The sequence below is a fragment of the Humulus lupulus genome, chromosome 9 (assembly GCF_963169125.1).
Source record: "Humulus lupulus chromosome 9, drHumLupu1.1, whole genome shotgun sequence".
Classification (NCBI taxonomy): Eukaryota; Viridiplantae; Streptophyta; class Magnoliopsida; order Rosales; family Cannabaceae; genus Humulus; species Humulus lupulus.
The window spans coordinates 103,374,170-103,392,889 of record NC_084801.1 but is presented as its reverse complement, the minus strand read 5'-3'; the positions used below and the strand labels follow the sequence as shown (position 1 = coordinate 103,392,889).

The 18,720-nt window shown below is 41.8% G+C and overlaps 1 protein-coding gene across 1 annotated transcript; it reads right to left on the bottom strand.

Moving 5' to 3' along the window:
* Positions 1-16,023: 16,023 nt before the first annotated feature.
* LOC133799909 (uncharacterized) lies at positions 16,024-16,686 on the bottom strand. The gene has a single exon (XM_062237898.1). It carries the CDS (start codon positions 16,684-16,686, stop codon positions 16,024-16,026), a length of 663 nt encoding a protein of 220 aa, XP_062093882.1.
* Positions 16,687-18,720: the final 2,034 nt, after the last annotated feature.

Here is an 18,720-nt window from a genome sequence, read left to right as displayed (position 1 = left end):
AGAAATCTTTTGATGAAGCCATTATGTCTTTGAAGGGTAAATTAGATAGTTGGTACAATGCTGTACAAAATTTAAATGAGGAGAAAAAACTTAAACCTTATTATACATTGGTTGGTTGCCCACATGTGCTTCAAGTTTTGTTTTATGAGTGTTGTCACTATATGGTTGGGAAGTACTGCAAATTGGTTTCTGAAACTATTCCAAGGATTGCTAGGTGGAATTGTTCTAGTACTCCTGATCTGAGATTGTTGAAGGTTACTATTTTTGATATTCCAGCTAAGAATGTATAGTTTTATGTTGTTTATATGTTAGTTTACTATTGTTATAGCATTGTCTGCCTATTACATTTTAATGTTTTTTGGTGGTTGTTTTGTAGTTGATGTTGAGAAATCTGAAGCCAAATGATAAAGAGGTTGCTGTCTTCAAGTTGGGTGGATTTTCTTTCAATGCAGATGTTGATGAAGTTGGGGAAGCAAAAGTAGATTCTGTGTCTAATGTGGGTCTTGTTGGTGGTGAAATCCCAACAACCCTCCCTGATGGGTCCACTCAATTTGATTCTTTAAATGCTAAGATGGATTCGCTAGTATCTAAGCATGAAGGAATGGTTACAGAGTTATTGGACTTGAAGGAGTATGTGAAGTCTCAATTTATTGGTGTTACTGCTCTATTGTCTGCTATGCAGGAGAAGTTTGATACTATTTTTGTGGATGCATTTGATAAGGTAGTATTGTTTAGATGTTGTTATGTTATTGTTCTGGTTATGTTACAACCCTGGTTTATGCATATATGTTAGTTGTTTAATGTTCTGGTTTTAAATGTAGGTTGAAGAGAATGATTCTGATGATGATGATAAAGGGAGTGACAGCGATCGTGAGAAGAGTAATGAAAATGAAGAAGAGGTTAACGAGAAAGAAGAAGAGGATGCTGGAAAAGATGAAGGCGAGGACAAAGGGGAAGAAGGAAATTCTGGTGTAGATATTAAAAGAAAACAAAATGAGATTAGTGGATAAGATGATGATGAGGTTGACAGTGAAGACACTGAGAGTGACACGGACCAGAAGGTATCTACATAGTTGACTTCAGTCCACTCATGGCATCAAAATGAATATTTATTTATTGTTTTTGTTATTATGTTTGAAACTTTAGATTTTGTTATTTTATTAAATGTATTTTTTTTACCATAGTTTTTTATTTTTTTGGGACTAAAAATAGGTTTAGTTATTGTCCTGTTATTGCTTTAATGTATTTATGTTGCTTGATGCATATCCATTTTTTTTGGATAATTATCATTGTATGGTTGTAATTATTTTGTATTTTCAATGAATATTTTCTATTTTGATCATTGTGGATGCTCGAAATTCAACAGTTATAAAAAGGCCAAAAGCGCGTGATAGGCTCCCATAAACGCCTCGTGGGTATGCCCGATATGCTACGGGCATATCGCACCAACTGTTTAAGGGCCCCGTCTCGCGCCCCTGCACGACACGACCTCGCATGCCCCCGCACCACGACCTCGCGTGCCACAAAGGGTCCGCGCGCGCTGGCCCCGTGACACCATCAGATCCGCGCGTAGGGTGGCCTCGCCCCCAAGGGCCACGCATGCCTAGTGGCCTCACCCTCAAGGGCCTCGCCCAAGGATCACGTATGCGTAGGGTGGCCTCGCCCCCAAGGGCCTCGCCCAAGGGCCACGCGTGCCTAGGAGCCTCGCCCTCAAGGGCCTCGCCCAAGGATCATGCATGCGTAGAGTGGCCTCACCCCCAAGAGCCTCGCCCAAGGGCCACGCGTACCTCACCTCGGCTGCGCCACGAGGGCCTCGCGGGGGAGCATCTCGCACCCTTGACCTTGAGATGCATCTCCTATGGAGACCTGTGGAAACCCCCCCATCTAGGAGTGAAAGCCTAAGTATGACTCAGAAAGGTCATGTTGGTACAATCTTGTACAGGGTATGGCTTTTAAGACCCCGTACGCCTGACCATGGCGCTCATGCAAGACAAGTAGTTGGAGCACTGGGAGAGAGGACTTGGCCTGCATGCTTCCAACTCGATGTCAGAGTCGACACCACTACCACCTGCCCCACTCCTCTGACAGTCGTACGGTCGAGTAGTGGAGACATCCTCATGGTACTTGGCCATGTACTTGTACCAACAACACCACCTCTGAAACCACTCTCTTGATAATGTACTTATGTACCACTTGGTCCCCTGGACCACAGTGTATCTAGGGCCATTAGAGCCCACTATATAATGAACCCCGATTCCACATGGAAGGGGGTTGGAAAATTTACTGTAGCAAGTGCACCATAGTGAATACAAACTGATTTCACCATTGTTCTTCTGCAATTGTTCTTGGAGTTTATACTTAGATTTCTAAAAGCTTTTCTTTTGATAAACTCTACTTTGCAATTTTTCTAACTTAACTTAGTTGACGAGTTCTCACCATCAACAGTTTGGCGCCGTCTGTGGGAACCTAAGTACCAAGCTACTGTTCTACCATTACTTCCGGCAAGGAGAAATGCCGAGACGTTCAAAGCGACTCAGGGAGCCACGAGAGGTGGAGGTCCACCTTAACGGAGTACAGTTGAAGGCCTCCATGAAGGACCCTCCGCCACCCAGAGATGTAGAGCCCCCAAGGGACCCTGAAGTTCACGAGGGTGATAGAGAGGTCACGTCACCGGCCGTTCCGCCCAGAGAGAGTCTTCCAAGGGCATCGTTGGGAAATTACAACGAGTTTCTGCCTCCTAAACCGCCACAAGTACCGAACTCCGGCTGGCAGGACTCGGGCCCCTCAATGCATAGACATGATAAGCATCCCCGGGTCCATTCCGTGAGTTCGAGTTCTAAATCTTGATTCTATGAAGAAGAAATACGTGAGCTGCACCGTAAGAACCAAAGGTTGGAGACTACCCTGGAGAATATGCAAGAGGTGCTGAATGGCCTATTGCAAGGTAAGTCAAACGTGACCTTGCCCAAGAGAAAAGAGAAAGGTCGCGAGGGGGCAGAGACCTCCGTTCCAGTAGACGGTGGAAGGACTCGACACTCCACCAATAACACCCCCCGAACGAAGCAACGCGAACATCCTGAGCCACCGAAACAGGCCCAAAAACCAGAGCCGAAGACCAACGCGGCCCATCGCAACGAGGGCGAGGTCACCTCTGAGAGTGCACCCTCAGATTTACGGGAGGAGCTCAACAAAAAGAGGGCGGGTAAAAGAACCACGCCCCCTATGGCGCCTCGAGAGGGCAAAGGAAAGGGGGATCTTAACCCGTCCGCTTTAAGGGACTCCCTAAGCAAGAGGAGACAGGACCTGGACACAGAAATGAGGAGCCTGCGAAGCAAGATCGTCACCGCCTCTGGAGGTCAAGCTGCTGAGGAAGAGTTCGACCATGAGTCACCCTTCGTTAGGGAGATCCAAGCCATCCAGCTCCCTGCCAATTTTAAGGAGCTCCATATGACCCCCTACGAAGGAAGCACAGATCCAAAATACCATCTAGATACATTTAACGATCTGATGAAGCTGAGGGGAATTGGTAGCGGAGCCAGATGCCACTGCTTTGCTGTCACCTTAAGAGGACCTGCGTACAAATGATTCAAAAGACTTAGACCAGGGTCCATCAGATCTTGGCAACCGCTTTCTGATGAATTCCTCCAGCAGCACCACGCCATGCGAGACTACACGATGCCAAGAACCAGCCTCGCAAATGTGAAGCAGGGAGAAAACGAGAGTCTGAAGAGCTATATTCACAAGTTCAATATGGAGGCAGCTAAAGTAGGGAGCCTGACCTGCCGAGAGCTGAAAATGGCCATCACAGCTGGGGTACGCCCAGGAAGCAAGTTATGGGATAACATGCTCAAGAGGGAGGTCACAAACTTGGATGATTTCTACGAGCGGGCACAAAAATACATTCGCATGGAGGATGGTCACGAGAACCTCAAGGACGGAGAAGGTCCGTCACCCCCGAAACCTTTAGCCCGAGAAAACCCAAGCGGTGCAAAGAAGAAGGGGGTTTATGAGGGAATAAGAGACGATCGACCCCGGAAGCATCAACGTTCTGAGGAGCGCCTACAGGGCCCCTACACCTTTTACACTGACCTCACCCATGCGAGGGAGCATGTTTTCGTTGCGAACGAAAACCAGATCCCTTTCAAAAGGCCCCCGCCAATGAAAAAAGACCGGTCCAAAAGAGACCCCAGCAGGTATTGCCAGTATTACAAGGATGTCGGCCACACCACCGCGGAATTCAACCATTTGAAGGTGGAAATCGAGGAGCTCATTCATAGGGGACATTTGGGCAGGTACGTGCGTAAGGAGAACCAGAGGCCAGAAGGAGCGTCCCCGCCGCGGGCGCGAGAGGTGGCCCCAGAAATACAGGGAGAGGTCAGGACCATATTTGGAGGACCAGGATTCAGAGGCGATTCAAGGAAGGGACGAGACAAATATGCCAAGGAGGCCAGACGAAGTCCACCACTGTGCGTTTTAAGTTTGGAGCAACGCCCCCCGAAGAGTTTCAAGGACGAGAATGACTCAATAACTTTCACTGAAGAAGATGCGCAGGGGGTGCATTTCCCTCATAATGACCCCTGGGTGCTAACTGTCCAGCTTGCAAAGATGAGAGTACATCGAGTCCTAGTGGATAATGGAAGCTCTGTGGACATCTTGCATCGCCCCACTTTGGAGAAGATGGGACTGAGCGTCCGACACTTGAAACCCTGCAATTCCTCCCTTTACGGATTCACAGGGGACTCGATACAGCCCCTAGGTGCGATTGAATTAGCCTTCACCATGGGGGAACAACCCAACCAACCACCATAATGGCAAACTTTGTCCTGGTGGATTGCGCCTCAGCCTTCAACGCGGTATTAGGGAGACCCTCTCTGAGAGAATTGAAGGTAATAACTTCTGTGTATCACCTGGCTATGAAATTTCCAACCCCTGGGGGAGTAGCATGCATGAAAGGGGAGCAGAAGGAAGCGATGGAGTGCTATAACATGTCCCTCCACACAGCCATAAAACCATCGGTGCCGATGGCAATGGTTGTGTATGAAGGCGCGACCCACACGAGTTGGACCCACGAGTTACGGAACACCTCGAGAAATGCTACCAGTTGGGCTTCGGCCCTTGGTGCAAAGAGGACCTATGTTCAGTTTGTTCCTTATTATGTTAGCATAGTAAGTAAGAACCAAAGAGGCTACCTAGGTAACCTCCCAGTTAGACGTAACCCTTCTTTAAATATGCTGTTGTAAACCACATGCTATGAATGAAACTATTTGCAACTTCGCGTGTTATTTTTATTCTCTATGCGAGCATCAGCCAAAGTGCCTGCCGAAATAAATTTCACCAAACACTTGGGTGGCAGGACAGGAGACAAGGACATATAGCAAGAAAAAAAAAACGGACCCTCTAGCAGGAGGATCCTAAAAAAAGGACCCTCTAACAAGAGGAGCCTAAAAATGACCCCCCAGCAAACATGAGGATCCAAAAAAGGACCCCTTGCAATAGGATCCCAAAAGGACCCTCTATCAGGAGGATCCTAAAAAGGACCCTATGCATCAGGAGGATCCTAAAAAGGACCCTATGCACCAGGAGAATCCTAAAAAGGACCCTATGCACCAGGAGAATCCTAAAAAGGACCCTCTATCAGGAGGACCTTAAAAGGGACCATGATCCCAAAAGGACCCCTTGTATCAGGGCCTTCAATGAAGTCCTTATATGTATAAAACAGGGAGAGGACCTTACAAGGCATCCCTTGGGTTCACAAGGATTAGCTACCCTTGTGAACATCAAGGAGGCCAAAGGGTCTTACAAAAAAAAAAGGGTATAGTAACAACAATAATAAGTCTAGAGCGGCCACCAAGCCGTCTAGCCAAAAAGGGTCCTAAAAGAGACCCTTGCAAAAATAGTACTATGAATAACGACGAGAAGGACGCTTCTCGCAAAAAATAATAAGCGCGCGCAAGATAATATAAAAGGATAGCTAGGACCCAAGGGGTCAAAATATCCTTATAAAAGTAATCAAGAGGCACCAAAAGAGGTCCCATTGAACCCTTTCACATGGGCTCCGAAGGACCTCCAGCCTGGTAAACAAAAGAGGGGAACCCGCCAAACCCCATCACACAGGCTCAAACGGGCCTCAAATGCAGTGGAATAAGAGATAAATAACCACACATGTATATATACAGTAAAAAAGGGAGTCTTGAGGACATGACAAGATTTAAAAAAGAAAAATAGTAATGATAATGATATTACGAAGGCTCAAAAAAGAGCATACACCCACAGCGGGTTAGCTGACAAAAGTTATGAAATAACAACTTCAGGGCTTCCTGCCACGGGCGCTCCACACGGCCGCTCGAGCAACGGCGTGCTCACCGAAAGAAGAAAAATAAAAATTGGGATCCTGCCTCCACACGCTGTAAAGGGCGCAGTCTATGGACCGGTACTCAATGGCAGTCTTCTTCGCCTCCAAGGAAGCATTTCTCTCCTGCAATGAGGCGACATCGGCCCTAGCAGCCTGGAGTTTGGCCCTGGTAGCCTCGACTTCGGCCTCTAAATAAGTAACCCTCTCCTGCGACATTGCCGCGACAGCCTTGGTGGCCTGGAGTTCGCTCTTCAGGCTGGTAATTTGGCCCTGCAGCTTCGTGGCTTTGGCAACCCCCTTCATCTTCCTTTTTGACGAGGCAGCAAGTTTGGTCCAAACCTTCTTTAGCTCAGTCTAGGTTTCCTCGAGCTCTTTCTCGAGCTCCTGGACCCGAGCCGTGAGACAGTCTTTCTCAGTAGTAGACGCAGAGAGGTTGCTAGACGAGTCAGCAAACCGCAGAGCCACGGTATAGGCCTGCACAAGAAAGTTAACAACAACAACAATAAGTAACAAAAAAAAAATGCATGTACACCTATACATAATAGGGCCGACGCGAGGTACAGGAACTCATCCAAGCCATGGTGTGCCTTAGGGTTTTCCCAAGGTCCGGCAGAGCAACATTCCCAAGATCGTTCCAGTCAGATACAGGGAGGCCCGAGGTAAGTTGGACGTATCGCTGCCCGTAAGACGTCGCCATCCGAGTCACCCAGGGCTCCCCATTCACACCAGGGGCACCTGGCTGGGTGAGGACAAACGACCCGCTCGCCGAAATGGGAGGGGGCACGGTGAAAGTGGAAAAGTGAGGCCCCGGTAGATCAGAGGGAGGCTCCGAAAGATCGGCGAAATAAGCCCCCGATGGTCCAGGGTTGAGAGGAGCCTGAGTGAAAGCGTCATAGCCCTCAGGGTCGGGGCAAACAAAGCACCCCGGTACGGCATGCTAGTCTTGAGATTGGAAGGCTATGTCTTGGTCATAAGAGACATAAGGGGCATCCCCCGGGGGACGAGGATCGCTGGTGAGGTCCCCTGCGTTCAAGGGGGGGCTTCCCCCGGCTCATCCTCAGCCTCACCTTCGTCTGGGAAAGGCTCAGCTGGCGCAGCCATTGTCTTCTTTGACCCAGAAATCGACCACAGTAACTTGGGGTCCGAAACCGGGGACAACTGGTGGAGGTTGATATTTTCCATGGTGAATAAGAATGCTGCCTTCTTCATGGTGGGGTCAGCATTAATGAGGTCCTTCACGGCATCCGCCTCCGACCCAACGACCACGGGAACGGCAAATTGCTTTGAATGATCCGCGCCATTGTCAATGCAAACATAAGTACAAAACTGTAAGTTCCAACAAAAAGAAAAGGAGGCCCAGGGTACTTACTGGGGGTGGCGTGGAAGTGCTCGCGGACAGAGAGAGGGCCCTCTATGAAGAAAAATTCCTGTTTCCAAGACCCCGTATTGGACACTGAGCCCTCTATCAAGGGGAGCTCGTTATTGGCCTTTTGCAAATAGTAGAAGCCCTTGGACTTGGGATAGGGCATATGGTTGTACAGGTTGTGCACCTCTTGCGCCATAGGAGCAAGTTTAGCCAGTACCGCGAACACCACAAAAAGGCAGCTCAAGGTCAACCAACTGTTGGGTGATAACTGAAGAGGGGCCAGGTTGAAATAGTTAAGGACCGCTACGAAAAACGGGTGCAAGGGGATGATGCTACCCGCCTTCAAAATGTGTTCACTAAGAGCCACGAGGTCAGTCCTAGGGCGATCAGCCCAGCATGTCTCCAGAGGAGCGTATAAGGCGTATTCTGGGGGAACACGATAGTGCTTCACAATTTCTTTCAATTTATTCTCTGACACATGCGACACCAGCTCGGATGCCAGTAAAGGAGCGTTGTCCGGTCCATGGGTAGATACCTGTCGTCGTGCCCTCGGCATATCTGCAAAATCAAAAGAAAAAGGTGAGGAAGAGACAGAACACTTGACCCTCCATTTTTTCTTCCTAGCCAGAGTCTTCCATCGGGGGAGCGACTGCGGAAGTGCTAAGCTAGGGAAAATCGAGACTAAGGGCTGAGGAGAAGCAGAAGCGGCCCCATGACAGTCATTACGTGAGGATGGGCTGGAGGGCTCAAGCGGAAGGTGTCCCTCCATAAACTCCAACTCCCTCTGGAACTCTAAAAGGGTCACCCTAAGGCTCGCTACATGGTCACTAAGGTCTGGGGGGAAAGGTGCTCCGTCTCCTCTCAACGCCGAGTCAATTTTGCTCTCCACCACCCAAATTTTACGCCTAAGTTTAGCCATGTGCTCAAGATGGCGGATACGGGCCTGCCTTAAGGAGTCATAGTCCTGATAAGGGTTTTTCTCAGGGGACTCTGAGTCTGAGGACAAGTCAATAAACTCAACCCCCGGAGGTATGTCGAACAGACCGTCACTAGCCATGAGGTCTCGCCCCGAAAGCGAAAAGGGGTTCACGTGTAAATGAGAGAATTGCTACAAAACACAAAGGAATGGGCTTAAAACCTCTAGGTGCAAGCGCCCTAAATGATCCACTACAGGGTATAAATAGGGGGGCATGCAACTGAGATAACTCACTGCAAGCTTAGGCCAAGGTACCCCATCCCGAGTAATGCTAATTTGGACCCAATGAACGTGAAGGAAAAAGAAAATATACCTAAAGTAGGTAAAATGGAGCGCTGTCGAGGTCAAAAGGAGGTCGAGGGCCAAAGGCACCAAATGGTCGAAAATACGCGTCTGCAAAAATAGACAAAAAAGATGTGTTAGCCTCCAAATAGACATACCAAAAAATTAGCTCATATGTAAAAAAAAATGAAAAAAAAAATGAAATGAAAAAATAAAATGAAAGAAACTATGGAAAAAATGGGGATGTGGGGGATTGGACCCCTTACCTCTTGAAAGAGGAAGGATTCTCAAAACCACTAAGCCAAAGAAGTAAGGTGAAAATAATAAGCCTTGCATGTAGGCCTATTTATAAGAATTAAAGAGAATAGTCTACCAAAGAACCTAAAGGTCCTCTCCTAGACTGGGGGGCAAGTGTGGATGCTCGAAATTCAACAGTTATAAAAAGGCCAAAAGCGCGTGATAGGCTCCCATAAATGCCTCGTGGGTACGCCCGATATGCTATGGGCATATCGTACCAACTGTTTAAGGGCCCCGTCTTGCGCCCCTGCACGACACGGCCTCACGTGCCACCAAGGGTCCGCGCGCGTTGGCCGCGCGACACCACCAGGATCCGCGCGCGCTAGCCGCGCGACATCATCAAATCTGCGCGTAGGGTGGCCTCGCCCCCAAGGGCCTCGCCCAAGGGCCATGCATGCCTAGTGGCCTCGCCCTCAAGGGCCTCGCCCAAGGATCACACATGCGTAGGGTGGCCTCGCCCCCAAGGGCCTCGCCCAAGGCCACGCGTGCCTAGGAGCCTCGCCCTCAAGGGCCTCGCCCAAGGATCATGCATGCGTAGAGTGGCCTCACCCCCAAGAGCCTCGCCCAAGGGCCACGCGTACCTCACCTCGGCTGCGCCACGAGGGCCTCGCGGGGGAGCATCTCGCACCCTTGACCTTGAGATGCATCTCCTATGGAGACCTGTGGAAACCCCCCCATCTAGGAGTGAAAGCCTAAGTATGACTCAGAAAGGTCATGTTGGTACAATCTTGTACAGGGTATGACTTTTAAGACCCCGTACGCCTGACCATGGCGCTCATGCAAGACAAGTAGTTGGAGCACTGGGAGAGAGGACTTGGCCTGCATGCTTCCAACCCGATGTCAGAGTCGACACCACTACCACCTGCCCCACTCCTCTGACAGTCGTACGGTCGAGTAGTGGAGACATCCTCATGGTACTTGGCCATGTACTTGTACCAACAACACCACCTCTGAAACCACTCTCTTGATAGTGTACTTATGTACCACTTGGTCCCCTGGACCACAGTGTATCTAGGGCCATTAGAGCCCACTATATAATGAACCCCGATTCCACATGGAAGGGGGTTGGAAAATTTACTGTAGCAAGTGCACCATAGTGAATACAAACTGATTTCACCATTGTTCTTCTGCAATTATTCTTGGAGTTTATACTTAGATTTCTAAAAGCTTTTCTTTTGATAAACTCTACTTTGCAATTTTTCTAACTTAACTTAGTTGACGAGTTCTCACCGTCAACAATCATTGTTATTGTCAACTTTTTTTTCTTCCATAAAGTTATACATTCATTGTTATTGTTATTATATTTTTTAAGTATGTAGAGTTTTCTTTTTATTTTTTCATTATTGTTGGTTTATTAATGTTGTAGTGTTGCAATTTTGTTAATAAAATGATCAATTTCAGTGAATGTGTTTTTCTATTGTTGTTTTTACAGGTGACTGATGTTGTAGCAACTGTATCTGATGTGTGAAACCTATGAAAGAGCGTGAACTTGATGCTTATAATGAATCTTTGGATTTTGGAGATGATGCAGTTGTTTTGTCTAAGGAGGACATAGGTGAAAACGATGTTGTTGTGTCTAATGATGTTATTGATGAAAAATATATTGTTTCGGGCAAGGTAGATTATTTATTTTTATTTTATTTTTTAAAAAATATTTATTTTATTCCATTGTTCACTTTTTATTTTTATTTTTGATGGCTGCTAGTGAAAAAGATTTTGATGCCTTTTTCAATGGGTTAAGTTAGCTTCAAATTGAAGAAATTGTGTTGTCTGGACTAGAGGCTGTTTCAAAAATGAAGGTTTGGGTTGTTGTTTATTTGTTGTTGTTTTATTGTTGACATGTTGTTATATATGTTTGCTATTATTCCATACATTTTTCAATCCATTGTTGTTGTACAAAAACCTACCAGTTCCTCTACAGTTGTTGAAAGCATGGTCATTGGTGATCAATTAGGTCAGGAGGGACTTGGTGTTGTATCAGCGCGAGAGTCTAATGATGTTATTTCTGGTAGTGTTGTTGAGGTTAAGGATAGTAATATTTTAGAGAAGAGAATTATGAAGCCTGGAGTGGCTTTGAAATCTCCATTCCAGCAAGATTTTGTATCTTCTAGTTCTGGTTCTGGTGAAGAAGGTGAGGCATTTCAGATGGTGACTTATGTAGAAAGGTTGTTTCCGCTGGATGACAACATTGGAGAGGTCCCTAATGAGGATCATGAGAAGGAATTTGATCTTTGCTTCTTGATGGTCGAAATAAAAGAGTGAAGTATGTTTATTAGTATTATTGGTATTCTTTTTTATTTGATATTGTTCTTTTTATTTTTAATATGTTTTTCCTTTATTTCAGGAAAACTAATGTTTATTTGAAGGGTAAGAATACATTTAAGCCCGCCTTTGACTTTGGAGTTGATACAGTGAATGATAAGCTATGGTTCCACACACTTTCTCATTGTGGAGAATGTCTAACAGACTCGGTGAGTTTTTTTTGTTCTTATATATAATTTTTGTATTTTTTTCTAATGTTGGTATGGTGTTGCACTTATGTTGTCATGATGTGGTTTATGAGAATTTATTTTGTTATTATTTCATGTTGTTTTCAGCATATTGATGTCATATTCTATTACTTAAGGAAGAAGGGGAAATATTCAGCTTCTCCTAAGGTGAACTTCACTACAACAGATTGTTCTTTTAGTGATATCATATCTTCTCTTTATGAGAAATTCTTGCAAAAGAATGGGATGCATCAAATCTTAACCTTAGGCATTCAATTGCTCAGTTTATAAAAGGTAAAAAGCTTATGTTTGGTAAACCATGGATTGAGTGTGACCATGTTTTGTTTCCAACCAATATGAGGAAGGAGAGCCATTGGATTCTTGGGCGTTTGAATATAAGGGAAAGAATTCTTTACATGTATAACTTGTTGAATTCCGGGTGGTATGAAGCTGCATCTATGGCAGCTATGGAGCCATATTCTGTCTTGCTGCCAATGTTTTTTGAGCTGCTAAATTTTTACAATATTAGAAAAGACCCTAGTGCAATTTCTGTTGATTCCAAGGCTCCTTTTGCTGTTGTTAGTGTTGATGGATTGCCTCAACAAGAGGACAAGTAAGTAATGTCCTATGTTTTTTATTTTTTCTATTTTAATATTTTTAATGCTTGTTTACATTTTACCAATCCATTAAATGGTGTCTATTTTGCAGTGATTGTGGTATTTTTGTTGCATCCTTTGTTGAGTATTTTGCTGATTGCAAGGAAATTCCATCAAGTGACTTTTTAGTTGAAGATCACCGTTGTAACGACCCAACTTATTATAGACTTTGGACCATTAATAACTACTATACACAGACACTAATCTTAAGAAAACATACATATGATATAACCATAACTTTATTATACACTGTAAAGCAAAGGTTAAATACATGAAAATTCATTTCGGATATGGGATCCCATTATTTTGAAAATATTAAAATAATCATAACTTTAAATCTTAAAATTCGTTACAAAATAAAGTGCGGAAAATACATGTAAAGCATAATTTTAAATGACTAGAAACAAATTCATCCTCGAATCGTTCACGCAGTCCACCGATTCCATTCTCCCTCAATACACATTCCCAAGCTGCCAAGAACCTTCCCGCCGCCATAACTATTTTCCTGCACATATAAAACATAAAGGAATGAGCCTAATGCCCAGCAATGAAAATCTACTACAAGCATGAAACATAATCATACACATAAACTATGGACATATATTATATACTATAACACATATATCATAATTCTAACCCATGTACATGGTAACTATTGAGGTTTGCTAACTAAGCAACTATAAGCCTCAAACTACAATGAGGTTTGCTAGTTAAGCAACTATAAGCCCCAAAAACATAAAAATGTTGGGGTTTGCTATATAACAACTATAAGCCCAAAACATAAAAGTGTTAGGGTTTGTTATATAACAACTATAAGCCCCAAAACATGCATATAACATAACACATAAAATCATACTATAGCATAATCATAACACTTTTATATAAACATAGCACATATCATACAAGAACTATCCTATTTTCCTTACCAAAATACCTGGATGATGAGAACAAGGTTGGGATTTTGGAACACTCCTAAAAACCATTAATAGAGAGGTGAGTATTCTAAAAGAAAAGAGATGAAAAGAATGAACTAAACCATTGGGAAGATACTTACCAACAAGAACCTCAAGTTCAAAAAACTTAGATGCCTAACCAAGAATAAAGAATACCGAGTTAGGATTTGAGTAGAGAAAAACTATAAAAAAACTAAGGAAATATACAGAGATGAACTAGGAATAGAAATACCTTTGATTTCTTTATAACAAAACTATACCTCAAAACTGAAATACACTATAAATCTTACTTCCCAAGTGTTTGATAAGCTTATAATGATAAAGCTTATAACCCCAACCCAAGTGTTTAACACTCTAAAGTAATCCTAGCAGCTTGTAGGCTCTGAACTCAGCTTGAAGAATGAAGAAATGGCTGGGTACTAGGTCCTATTTATAGAGTTCAAGAATGAAAAGATCTTCATTTAGCTTGAATAAAATAATGGCTTTTTAATTGAAAAACATTTGAATATTCGTTCAGCAGAGGCTGAAGACTCGGTCAAAAAGATTCTGGCTTATCAAGAGGTTTATGGAATAAAATGAGCTCAGTTTCAAAAGAATTTGAAAATACAGCCCTAGAGTCGATATATCGCCTACCATAGACGATATATCGCCTGGGCTCATATTCCCGAGGCTCGTCGAAATGGTCGTGCGAAGTTACGTGTTTTCCGTATCCCCGTATGGCGATATATCGCCCCCTAGAGCTGCGATATATCGGCATACGCTGAAATATTATAAATGTAATTATACTTTTTCAGCCTAATTTGAATTGAGTAAACAGCCTTGACTAAGTCCTTTAACGATTTCAAAGATGCTGACAGACTCTAGGATTTTCAAATATTATTCTTAATAAACTATTCCTCAAAAATAATTAATTTCCCATTAAACATGTATAGGACAAGTGTTATTATCTTATTGGGTCTATCTAAACCTTATAGTATAATAATTATCATCTCCATAATCAGTCATATTAATCAAACCTTAGGTTATAATTAATATTCTTAAACTATAGGTTAAACTTATAAAATCTACAAGTGTTGCTACGAGTGTCCAACTAAGTCCCGGCTTGAACCAAAATCCACAGTAGTAAACATACTATAACTACTACTAGCTATTACTATTACTACTATCTAACTAGCTAAGTAAAGTTCTTGGACTCTAGAACTGTTCTAGATTGGTTGTTCTTCTTTATTCTTATGGAAAAATGAATCAAATAGAGAACATTGCTAGTCAACCTAAACTTCGAAAGAAGTCTCCTAAAAAAGTTAGTAAAAAGTTGGAAGAAAATGCAAAAAGTTGTGTTTGAAGGATTGATGATTGTGTTTTTCTTTTTTCGGTAGCTTTGTAACAACTATTTAGCAACAATAGAACAACTTCAAACATTATGTTTTATTGTTTTTTTTATGTAATTTCAGTTTTCTAGATAATCGTCTAGTTTCTTGGTTTATTTTGGTAACATTTATCTTGTTGGTCCTATTTCCTTTACAATATATTTCCAAACTTTCATCTTTCTATTCTTTGTCATTTTTGTTTGTTTGACTATTACAACTATATAACAAGACAACATCCCTTATAATATAAGCGATTATGTTTTAAAAAGAATAACTGGTCATCATTGATTATGACTTAATATCAGTTTGATGCATATGTCCCAAAATCTATAAAGACAATAAAAAAAACATTTCATTTTAAAACAAGGGAGAAATAGGAATTAATCAATTTCCTTCCAATGTTTAAGTGTTTAAAATAAAAAAAATGAAACCAATGTTATTTATTTAGGTGATTTGATAAACTAGCATCTTTTTTTGTGTTGCTGTGTTATTATTCTCAACTTCTTGGTGGTCGGGTTCGACATGTTTTCCTATTATGACCTCTTTGTCCACACTTGCTGCACTTGTTCTTCTTTTTAGTTTCCTAAGCAGCTATAATTCTTCTTTTTTTTGGTCTTCCAGCCTTCACTCTTTCAAATGGAGGCAACACTATGATGTCTTTGAAAAAGTCTGGTAATTCCCAATGTTATTGTTTCCCTACTGGATACACAGTTGCATCGTATGTTTCTAGCCATACTTTTGTTGTGTAGTAATGTGAACAATAATCGTAGGGGTCTATGTTCATCTCCTTCATCACAGCAAGAGCATGACCACATGGAATTTCATCCTTCTGAAATCTATTGCAAGTGCAAATTCGTTCTTTAAGATATACAATCCATGACTTATCTTCTTTAAATACCTCAAATAGATATTAATTTGTTGGCTTTATCTATATTATATGTTGTATAGGTACAGTGGCAACATTAGAGCAACTCAATAACGACAATAATGATTGACAATAATAATTGAAAAAAAAACTAAAAAGTTGATCAATCATACAGTTAATCTCAAATAGTATACAAAGTTGTTGGTGAGTGCTTGTTCTGCAACTGGTGTCAATCTTGTCATTGTTTTTTGAGCTAGTTCCCTATTAGTGTATGTCCAATCTTGGAGTAATCCACGCAAACAATCCAAAAGTGCTGTGACAGGTACTTCTCTAGCTACCACGGTGGCTGCATTAAGTGACTCAGCAATATTGGAAGTCATTACCGAGTACCTTTTGTTTTTGGAGTAGAATCTTGACCATTTATGATATCCAATTTTTTTGCAAATAAGGCCTTATTCGCTTATCAAATTTGTCAAGCTCCTTCATAAGATATTCGAATTTCTTTTCTGTGTACGCGGTTGCTGCAGCAAAGAAAGGTACACTGTATTCCTTGGCATGTTTCTTGTAGGTTGTTTTCAAGTTGCTTAACAGGTGGAACATGCAGTAGCCATGTGTTATTTCTATGAAAACTTTGTTTGTTGCTTTGATTATGCTTTCATGTCGATCTGATATTATACACTGGTCTTCTCTAACTCCATATGCTTCTCTCAATTTTGTGAAAAACCACTCCCATGACTTATTGTTCTCAGAATCTGCTATACAAAAAGCAAGTGGGAATATTTTACCTCCTGCATCCTGTGCACTAGCAGAGAGCAACGTTCCTCCATATGCAGACTTCAAGAAAGTGCCATCAACAAATATTATAGGTTTGCATTTTGCCCAGCCTCTCAAAGATGCATTCAAGGCCATGAATAGAAATAACAAACTATCATCTTCTCCTTTTTCAATGTCAACTATAGTTCCAAGGTTGGTTTTTTGTAGCACGTACAAGTAACTTGGTATTAGGTTGTAAGATTCCCTCGCATTTCCTCGTAATTCGTTGAGTGCACGCTCCTTACTTCTCCATGCTTTCATATAATTCATCTTTATACCGTATCTATCATTCAAGTCGCCTCTGATGTCTAGTGGAGTGCATGTTGTTTTCAGGTTGAGGAACTTTGGCTTTATGTAGTTTCCTATTAATTTTGATGTTGCTTGTCATTGATCACCGAATCTGATACCCAAAGAGCATGTGCGTATTTTGTAATATTTTCTAATGATGAATGCTTGTGTTGTTCCATTCCTTGATGCTCTTATGGACCACTTGCAGTTTTTGTCCAAACAAATAATGATGTATTCTCTAGAGCATGATTTGAACACCTTGTATTGGAAGTGGTTTGTTATTGCAAAGTAGCTGAGAACACTTTTTAGCGTTGCCTTGTATTTTTAGTTCTGACCAATTTCGATTTCGGGATGGCGGGGGTTTGTGATTACAAGTGAATCTATATTATCAAGCGACATGTCCTTATTCTTGTTGTTCTGTAGTTATTCCAACAATTCTGCAGTGACTAACTTTGCATAGTCAATGAAGTCAAATGTTTCACTGATTTCTTCTGTGATTGCACATTCTTGTTGCTCTATTGTTGATTCTGCTGTTCGTGGTCCATTCTCAATCATCGTTAGTTCCGCTGTTATTGTTGGCTCTTTATATGTGTAGAATGGAATTTGATTTGATGTTGTTGCAAAGTTGTCTACTGTGTTCACACATAGTGGATATCTTGTGAAGTCAGAATCGTTCACTTTTAGCTGCTAGTAGAAAAGGAGACTTGCATCATCCACTATTTTGAGGGGTGGGTAGCCGTCCTTCACTTGATACTGTAGTTGCATTTGTGTTGTTGCAGGGTTGCAACGTAACTGCAACAACAATGTATGCACAAGTTCTTCATATTTGCAATTTCTAGGTATCAATTCCCCACTAGGTTCAAAATCAACGTAATTCTTGTTGTCAACCCATTTTCCGTTGCTCTGAATCAGTATTGGTGTTGTTTCCATTTGCTGAAATGTTAAATAGCAGGGTTATTATATGCAATAACTTACAAACAACTGTAAAACAACGTAAGAGCAACACATAATATATATAGTCTGAATTCTTCAGTCAATTTGTTAGCATGAATATAAAATATATTTTTTCAGCATAATTGGATGAATAATGAAGAGAATCTATATGAAAATTACTTACCTGGTTGAGATGTTTTAATGAGTTAATTGTTACAACAATTATTTTCCAACAATTTCTTCCTTGATCTGAATTTTTCTACAAAATTAAAGCAAATATTATGAGATTAGTTGACTTGTTTTTCCCATAAATTGAATGTGTCTAGCTATTTTCAACATAGTTGTTGTTGTCTTTTTGTTGTAAACCTTTCTATCCAAAATCAAACAGTACGCCATTATTGTTACTGGTTTCTCAGATTGGGATCGGGTTGTAGATGTGGGTTTGTTTTTCAGATGAGATATGTCGTTGTTGTGGTCTTGTTTTTAAGATCTGAATTGTATGTAGTTGGGTGTTGTTTCAGATCGTAATCATATGTAGCTTTGTTGTTGTTTTAGGTAGACCATCACCCTTGTTTATCTTCAAAATCGTCGTCGATTGCTTGATAGAGTTTTTGGCTGCGTTTTCGTTGTTGTTTGCGGTGGATATGTTGTTGTAGATGGAGGTTGCCGTGGGTAATCCTTGACAGAAAGTATTCATTGCCGCGTGCGAGAGAGAGACCGAGAGAGAGATGAAGTAGTATTTTTGTAATTTTTAATTTTTTTTGGTACGGAAGTAAAAAATTCCATGCTACAGTAATTATGTTATTTTTATTACTTTTTGGTCATTATAGAAAAAATCTCAAAAAAAATTATTTTCATGACATTTTAAAAAATATTTAATAATTTTACAAATTAAATTAATTTTTCATTAAAAAAAATTCGTACTTATATTTTTTTAATATAATTATTGAACTATCACGAGATTATCAATATTTATCATGTACATATTTATTTTTATTTTGTAATTTTTTTCTATAATGCAACTTATAATAATTCACACACACAAACACACACACATACACACACACATATATACATATATAT

Excerpts from the sequence above, each read along its gene's own strand:
- LOC133799909 (XM_062237898.1), bottom strand. The coding sequence starts at position 16,686 with ATGAATTATATGAAAGCATGGAGAAGTAAGGAGCGTGCACTCAACGAA.